Source organism: Trichechus manatus, unplaced genomic scaffold, assembly GCF_000243295.1.
Source record: "Trichechus manatus latirostris isolate Lorelei unplaced genomic scaffold, TriManLat1.0 scaffold00023, whole genome shotgun sequence".
NCBI classification, from domain to species: Eukaryota; Metazoa; Chordata; class Mammalia; order Sirenia; family Trichechidae; genus Trichechus; species Trichechus manatus.
The window spans coordinates 14,070,874-14,080,150 of NW_004443959.1; the positions used below are offsets into that span (position 1 = coordinate 14,070,874).

A 9,277-nucleotide genomic window follows, 5' to 3' on the forward strand; every position below is an offset into this window, starting at 1 on the left:
TTGTTTTTGTTTGTTTAAAAAAAAAAAATCACCAGTTCTTTAAGATCTCTTAAGGAAAAAAAAAAAAAAATCCACGAACTCCCTAGAGTAGCAGTTGTGCTGCCAAAAGGCTCCTCTGCAGACGTCTTCCAGACTTCAATCAAAGACCGACAAGCTTCAAACAGCGCCTTCCGGAGCGGTTCCTCCCTCCCCTCCCCCGCCCCGTCCCCTACGCCTTTGTTGCAATATGAATTTCAGGAAAAGAAATATTAATTACAAAACACATTTGGGGGGGATCACAACTCCAGACTAGGTATGCAACTACCTTGAGACACGATAAAGGAAGGGGGGGGCAAAAAAAAAGGACAGGAAAAAATATTTAAAAACTACTAATTTCACTTTAACTTCACCAAAATTTTCATCATCTTTTCCAATTTCTTTGCGTCACGACATCATATCAATATCATCAGCATCTTCTTCTCTTCCCTCCACCCTACCACCACCACCATCAACATTATCATCACCATGATTTCCTCCCAAGGAACCCTGCTCTGCACTCGCCGAGAGAAATGAGCGAGAGAAGCGGGGCGTCCCTTTCAATACGTGAACACCAGGTCGGAAAAGTTCGCCTCCAGCCAGTCCCCCGCGATCATCTCGCTCAGCTCGGGCGTGCAGTAGTCGGGGAACTCGAAGTGGGAGCCCAGGCTGCCCTCGCTGAAGGAATCCAAATCCTTATCCACCAGCGAAAGAGACAGATTTCCCGCTGCAGAGCCGCCCCCCAGCTGCTGCTCGCTGGTGGTGTGCGGGTTTTGGGAGAAATTCAAGCTCAGGTCGAACATCAGGTCGTCGGCGTCCTCGCCGCCGCTGCTGCTGCTGCTGCTACTGCTGCTGCTGCTGCTGCTGCTGCTGCTGCTGCTGCTGCTGCTGGAAGAGGAAGAGGAGGTGGAGACCGAGCGCGAGGACGCGGGCGAGAGCCCAGGCTGCGCGAGCGGCTGCGTGTTCTGCTTGGTGATGTTCTTGAAGCTGTAGTAGAGGCGGCTGGCGCTGCCGCCCCCACCGTGGCCCCCGGCGCCCGAGGTGGCGCCGGCCCGTACCTCGTCGTAGAGGCTCGCGCCCTCGGTGGACTCGGCCGAGCTGCTCAGAGTGGGGCTGGCGGGCACTTTGGCGACGTTGTAGCGTCTCAGCAGCTGCTGCTGCTGCTGCTGCTGCTGCCCCGGCGGCTGTAGGAGCTGCTGGTGCGGGTGCTCCTCGTCCTCGTCCTCCACCTCCTGCTTGATCCGCAGCTGCAGCTCATCTTCGTCCTCGTCGTCCTCATCGTCCTCATCCATGAAGACGCATTTGACGGTCTTGCTGGCGCCGCCGCCCCCCGCGCCGCTCACTTTAAGGCTGCCGAACACATAGTCGTCGCCGCCGTATTCCCCGTGGTGAGCCGCTTTGCCGGCGCCCGCCTTGGGGCAGGCGGCCGCGGTAGCCGTGGTGGCCGCGGGGGTCTTCAGTTTGCTACATTTCTTGCTCGAACCCTTGGAGTTCTTGCCGCTGCCCGCGCCTCCGCCGGCGCCGCCCCCGCCGCCTGCAGCACTTTTCTCCGGGCTTTGGCTGGCGTTGGGCTTCGCCGAGGGGTCCATTTTGGGCTTTTTCCTGGGCCGGTACTTGTAGTCGGGGTAGTCGGCCATGTGCTTGAGTCGCAGCCGCTCCGCCTCCCGGATGAACGGGATCTTCTCGCTGTCTTTCAGCATTTTCCACCGCTTGCCCAGCCTCTTGGAGATCTCCGCGTTGTGCATGTCGGGCGACTGCTCCATGATCTTTCGCCGCTCGATCTTAGACCACACCATGAACGCGTTCATCGGCCGCTTGATGTGGCCGGACGCCGTTTTGCACCAGTCCGGGTCGCTCTCGTCCAGGGCTACCGGGCTACAAGCCATGAATTCGCCCTCCTCCGTGTCCATCGCCTCTCGGGGCAGGTTGCTCTCAGTCTCCAAGCTTTCCGCCTGCTGCACCATGATCCGCTGAGGTGCTTTACGTTCCAATCAGAGCAACTTGGTCTCGAGCGGAGATCCCCCTCCCCCTTCCACCCCTCCACCTTCCCGGGCAAGTTGCAAAGTCCTCGGCACCCCGCGTCGGCTGCTCCCCCCCTCCCCCCCGCCCCCCCTTCCAGGCTGCACACAGCGGCTGTGGCTGCTTCGGCGACGACGGCCGGCCGCGCTCAGGGTGGCTGCGGCGGCGACAGGAGTGGCTGCGGCGGCGGCGGCGGCGGTGGCGGCGCGGTGGCAGTCGAACCAGCCCAGGACCCCTCTCTCCGACTAGAGCGCTCCCGCCGCAAGCGCCGGAACCCGAGCACTCCCAGGGCGCGCGCTCCTTCTGCAAAAAGTTGAGGGCTCTCTCCCAACTAGTTATCAGGGTGTCATATGGGTGACATCACTCCCCTAGCTAGCCAATAGCTGGGAGCCGGCTCCGCCCATCTCCCTTTATTAACTCTGAAGCCCCACCCCCTTCACCCCGCCCTCGGGGCTTCTTCAGAAAGATGGGGGGGGGTGCAGAGGAGGAGGCATGTCTAGAAATGTTATTTTTAAAAAATTCGCGTGTGTGCACATATGCGCCGTCTCCCCGGGATGCGCGGTAGCCACTAACGGCACCGTGGTGAGCAGGCAGGCCTGGCGTGAATCGGCCGAGTCTGGACACTAGCGCGACGCGAAAACGAGGTCCCCAGGAAAGGGCTAGGATCGCCCTTTGTGCCCCGTCCCCAGGGGGAATGTGAGTGTGCGCGCAAACGGCCGCGCGCTCTCCCTTTCTCGTATGCACACCCTCAGGCACACGCACAGCCCGAGACGGCGTGTGCAATCTAGCAGGAGGATTTCGCTGCGCCCGCCTGGCACACCGAGTGGTTTCAGTTACTCCTCCAGTCGCCGTGCCCGGCAGCCTGCATTTCTAGAGCCGTCGTCCGCCTTCTGCGCTTCCAGCAACTGAAGGTGGCGCTTTAACACAACAACCTTTCTTGAAGGCACGTGGGCTTTTTTTTTTTCCTTTCCCCTTTCTCCCTTTCTCTAAGGCAAGGAAATCAATTTAAAGCCCAAGAGGTTGTATTTTCCCTCCCCCGTTTGCATTCATCTGTTTTGTCCTTTTCCTCATGTTTTTTCATCCTCTGTCTTGTTTGGCTATTCGATTTTGCGGGTTGCGTCGCGCCGGAGCTCTCGGGGCCCGCCCGGCCCCGCCCCGTCCCGCCCCGCCCCCAAGGCAGAGGTTGGAGTAGCCGTCTTTGGGATTTTGCTTTTTTTGCTGGGTCGTCCCATTGAATTTGACCAGCTCCCGTAGCTCTTTCTAAACCAAACCCTGGTTTTTGAGTGCTGAGTCCAGCGAGCTTTGGCACAAGCCTCCTCCTCCCCTCCCAACTGGTCACTTGTGAAGAGTCGCTCGCTCTTTCTGCAGCTCTCTCTTCTCTCCCTCGCCCTCTCTTCCCCATTCCCTACCCCCTTTCTCTTAGTCCTTTACTCCTCCTTTTCTTTCTATCCCTCCCCCTTTCTCTGCCATAACCTCCTTCCCAGAGCAGTCTAATCCTGAAATCTAACAACTGCTACGTAGCACGTTTTTTGGGTAACTCGCTGTTTTAGCTGAACAACATAAACCCAAGAGAAAGCAAGGTGTATTCCAAGTACCGAGTCAAAATATTTCCTTTATATGTAGAAAGGTGGGATGAGCTGCTGTAATAAAATCAACACAGTCAACGGACTAGATTTTGTAAAACAGTCTCGTAACACGTCAATCTTGCTGTTAGCTTCGAAGCCCGTTTTTCTTTAGTCTCTGCTATCCATCCATGGATATTCTGGGGGCAATGAAAAGAAAACCACAGTTTCCTATTTATTGTCTTTCGTCATCTCTGTCTGCTCCACACGTTCCAGCGTTGGGGAGCTGGCAACTTTGAATAGTTCCTAAGATACTGCCGGAGAGTCAGCTCGCAAGAGAAGTCAGCTGCTTAGAACTACGTACGTTGTCCACACCCGTTTCTTTTCAGGTGTTCTCCCTAGAAATAACACTGTCTTACTTCAGTATTTAATTTTTCAGAGGACTTTAATAACACAAAGTGATACCATGTTTTCACAGATCATTATTTGAAAAAAAAAAAAAAAACATCGCCACTATCCCTATACCCTCCCTCCATATTCATCCTTAAGAAAAACACTGCATCAAATCTTTGTAATACTCAGGCCAATTTAAATCTTGAAAATGCTGGAAATTTACATTTTAGGGCCATCCGAACCAAAAGAATTTACAATAATTTATATTGGATGACCTAAAGTAACCAGATGTGTAAAACCCAGGGCAGTGTGTGAAAATTCATCTTCACTTGCTGGAGGCAACCGCGGTATCTTGTTTTTCTCTCACCTCACCCATCTCCCAGCTATTGGGAACACCACAGGGGTCGGGGTGGGGGGGGAGTGAACGGTTAATCTACACCCCTCTCCTCCCAACACATGACAAATCCACACCCTAGATAGAAGGCTTGACATATTTTGGCTCAGCTGTATTATTTTCCTGCAAAGTGTGAGGGCACCTAGCAATTTAGACTCTGAAAGAACATGGATTTGAAAATCTTTGGCAAAATCAGTATTTCTTTGCCCTCTTCACTCCATAGCAAAAACCACGCTTAACTTCATAATGCGTCTTATTTCAGTATAATAGGACTGAAAAATAACGGATTTTATTTTCATACAGCCATGATCTTCTTAGAGGAAATAGAGGTTAAAATTTACTGTTTCCAATAAACAATTTCTGTTCGAAGAAAGATGGGTCATTTGTTTCAGAAGATAAAGCTGGAGTAAGGGAGTTGTTTGTTAGTGTGGGTGAGAGCACAGAGGAAGAGGATGACAGGTTAGAGGTGTTACTTGACAAGTCTCTCCATAAACACATCCCAGAGACTGGGGGAGGTAAAGCACGGATCACTGGCCTGTATAGGAATGCGCTAGAGCAGATTTCTCTCCCCATAATATGGGCAAAGTAAGACAATTTTCAGAAAGGATTAACCAAGTTTGTATTGTGTAACATGGACAGACCCCACATATTTAATGTTAGCCAAGTTAATGACGACCTGAAATATGGAGAGGGACGAAAATAAATAACTAATCTGGGTACTTTTTTTCTTTTTTGCTTCCTAAGGGAAACTTTAAAATAAGCCTAACGTTTTTAAAAAGAAAGGGGAACCTATATGAGACCTTGCGAGTCTCTTATAACCCGTTGCCTTCAAGTTGATTCTGACTCATAGTGACCCTATAGGACAGAGTAGAACTGCCCCATAGAGTTTCCAAGGAGTGGCTGGTGGATTCAAACTGCCAACCAAAAAGTATCACTTAACCACTGAGTCACCAGGGTTTTTATAGGGACACAATTTACGGGTAAAAAAGTTTGTAGCGGGGTCAGCAGTGATCAATCACAGTAAAACCTGTGAGAGCCGGACCTCTACCCGACTGCGTTGTTTTTCCCGGTCTCTCAAGTTTTCCGCCTTTGACAGGGCGCAGTTGTACCGCTTTTCCATCACTGTGTGCTAGAGGAAAATATTTGAGTTTTCCTTCTCTAACAGGTTTCCACTTTATGCAAGTTCTGGCTTTCACAGGTTTTACTGTATTAAAAGGAATTTTAGGCTAGCAAGTAGAAAATGTGGCCTTCTTTAATAGTGTTCCTCTTGGAAAGGTAATTTAATAAAATGGAAATTTATCTGCTATTTTTTAAACCAATGAATATATATTAGCATTAGACCAATTAATCATCTTTTTTTTTTTTTGGTGGTTAATATACATTTAATTTGTACACGTAAGTCTATGTATTTATTTGTAAGCAATATATGCAACTTTCCTACCAACAATAAATATTGTTGGATATATAATTAATGTTCAAACTGTTAAGATTCACATTTGTTTAGAGTCACAAACGACTGTATTTTTTATGGTTATTACTATTAACTTTTTACCATTGCATTTTTACCATCAGGTGATGTATGATTCAGATGAAAAATCTTTACTTATGAAATCTATTATATAAAGGAGTAATAGTCTTCAAAATCTCTCAAAATTATAACAACACTATCAGAACAAATATCATATGTATCTTTTTTTCCTGAAGAAGAATCGTTTTTGCTAAGCAAAAAATACATTAAAAATGTCACTGGGTACAACCCTTTATTGAACAAACCATTGCTAGAAATATTTCAGCTACATGCATTTCCCCATCTCTGTAAAAATAACATACAGTAGGACTCAGTTCTTTTCTTCTCTCTTTACCTGATCCTCAAGATGAGTTTCTCCACTCCTCTGCATTCAGCTACATCTCCACTTCAGATCTGAATTCTGAGTTTGGATCTGAGTATCTTCTGCCTATTGGCCATTTTCCCTTGAATGTCCCTCAGACATGGTGATGTGTATACATTAAACTCACCCTACCTTCAAAACACACACACACACACACCCTATTCTTCACTGCTGCTCTTTGTGTATTCCCTAACCTGGTGAATCATACCACCACATACATGTTGGTTAATATAAATATGTGGAAGTCTTCTTGGAATGTTCACCTCACGCACATATATGAAAACACCCAGGTCTCCGTAAGGTGACTATTATTGTCTCAAGCAATTCCAGGCAACTGTTTGTACCCTGACTCCCACCTAACCAAATCTTGTCTTGTATCATTCTCACTCTACTTTAGGGCTTTTGCATTGTATTCTATCCACTCAGAGCTTTCTTTTTAACTGATCTTTGCACATTCAGCTCCTTCACTTCATTAAGAACTCAGGTCCAGGGCTGAGAGGCCTCTTCTGACCACCTCGTGTGAGCTAGTGTTGTGCCCCGCACCCCCTAGAACACTCTCCCCATCAATCTTATTACCATGTTGGGTTCATCAGAACGCATTTGAATAGCTAAAATAATCTCGTTTGTTTTTTCACTCATTTATTATCTGAATCATCCCACTAGAAAGTCTGTTCCACTTAACAAGAGCTTTAGGAGAATATAGCGGAGGACAATGGCTTTCAAACTTATTTTGACCACGACCTGAGATACAATTTCACGTCATGACTGAGTACACATGCTATGCATGTATATAACAGAACCCAAAGTTCCACAAATCAAAATTTCTCATTATGTGCAATTCATTCTAATTCTTTAAAGTATATTAGTTAAAACCCACTGATTTGACTACTAATAATCTACCGATGTGGTATTGAACAGAGCCCTGGTGGTGCAGTGATTAAGAGCTCGGCTGCTAACCAAAACATCAGCAGTTTGAATCCACCAGCCGCTCCTTGGAAACCTTATGGGGCAGTTCTACTCTGCCCTACGGGGATTGCTATGAGTCGGAATTGACTCGACCGGAATGGGTTTGGTTTTTTTTTTGGGGGGGGGGTATTGAAGTATGAAAAACAGTGGGTTAGATTTTGAGAATTAAGACATTCAAACATTCAGTCTTATATTAAAAATTCTAATGTTAGTGTCAGTACTAAATTTCTTAACCTCTCCTGTGCTTCAGCGTCCTCATTTGTAAAATGGTGTCACAGTAACTACCTCGTCGAACTGTTATGATGATTAAGTGAATTAATGCATATAAAGTGCTTAGAACAATGCCTGGCACAGTATAAAATGCCAAGAAATGTTATAAATATTATTATTATTTTAATATTCCACCAGTGCCTAAAGCAGTTCCTGGCCCATAGTAGCAGTTCTGTAAACGTACCCTGAATGCATAAAGTCCCATAACTCCTTCACACTCCGCAGTAAGCTCAGTCAATCCTCCACCTAAAGCACTCTTGAATTCATTTCCTCCTCCCCACTTCTCCCATCACTGTGTACATGTAGCCTGGTGCTGTACTACACTGGACTTCTACAAATGACACCAAAATGGTCCCCCTGCCCCCAAACCACGACTGGACTGGACTATTATTTCTAATATGATTCTTGGACCATGTGACTCTCCAATGTCAGGTTCAATGAAACCCTTCCACCTTTAGAACACAATCCACTCTCTTTGCAACGTAAGTAGGGCATGATTTTTTTTTTTCTTTTTGCCTCTAGCTCCATCTCTTTCACAATTAATAAAAACACAGAGGAGCTGGAGGACAGTATAGCACAGAACAATCGCTTAAAAACTAACTTTGACCATGACCTGCCATATGAAATACATTTTTACATCATAACCCAGGATACACACACTGTACACATATAAAACTGGAGCTAACTACGAGGGATGTTTGAGGTTCCAGATAAAGCTGTTTCACATGTTCACACTGTTCCTATTAGCCAGGCATTTTCAGAACTTGATTTACTTTACAATTTAAACAAACTTTATTTTCATTAAAAAAGGAAATAAATTAATTTATTCATTTGACTGTCTTTTTCTGGGGGTGGGGTGTGCTCTGAAAAAGGCATTAAACTGGGTGCTGCAGGGTTAAGAAAAACAAATTTAAATAAAGAAATAAAATAACTGCCCCCTCTACCCCAAAACAAACAAACCGTTTGGAGGTCTGCGTTTTTCACGCAGGATTTCGCAGTGCAGACTGGTCCCTCAGTTGCTTTAGTTCTTCATATGCCCAATATATTGTTCCAGAAAAGTGAGGGTGGGGCTTAAGGGGTGGGGTGAGGAGATGGCTCAGTGCGCATTAATGCTAATCCTTTACTAGTTGAACAAAAGAGAGCCGCATAGACGCCCCAGAAATGCCAGAGCACCCTTCCTAGTGTTGCAGCCTGTAAGACAAGGGAGAGAGGCCAAATGTCTGTCGTCGCCAGGATTTGAAGAAGACTACCCTCAGTTGGGAGCCCTGGTGGTGCAGTGGTTAAAAGCTCAACTGCTAACTAAAAGGTTGGCAGTTCCAGTTCACCCGCTGCTCCCTGGAAACCCTAGGGAGCATTTCGACTCTGTCGCATAGGGTCGCTATGAGTCGGAATCGACTCGACGGCAAAGGGTTTGGTTTAGGTTTTTTGGTATCTTCAATTGAGACATTATTCCCTTTTCTATGAGTATCTTTGTCTTATACACTAAAAAAGAAGACACGTTTGATTTTGCATATGCGATTGCTGAAGGGTTTGTGTTTAGAGGAGAGTAAAATAAAAAGGAACAAATAGGCAATTTTGAAAGTACAATTTTAAAAGTCACCGATTCCGATTTGTCTTAATCTCTTCTTAGTTAGAAAAAGCACCCATGTCCTTAGCTGTGGATATGTCATTCTAGGTGATGAAAGCTGAGAGGGGACACAGGAGAGCTCACCACTGTCTGGCAAATGAGTGATCTGTAGATTTCAGGGGTTGGGTGAGCACAATCACAA

The 9,277-nt window shown here is 46.9% G+C and overlaps 1 protein-coding gene across 1 annotated transcript; it reads right to left on the reverse strand.

Moving 5' to 3' along the window:
* Positions 1-315: 315 nt before the first annotated feature.
* Positions 316-2,023, reverse strand: SOX11 (SRY-box transcription factor 11). Its single transcript, XM_004373081.3, has one exon. It carries the CDS (start codon positions 1,977-1,979, stop codon positions 576-578), a length of 1,404 nt encoding a protein of 467 aa, XP_004373138.1. The 5' UTR covers positions 1,980-2,023; the 3' UTR covers positions 316-575.
* Between the last annotated feature and the right edge of the window lie 7,254 nt (positions 2,024-9,277).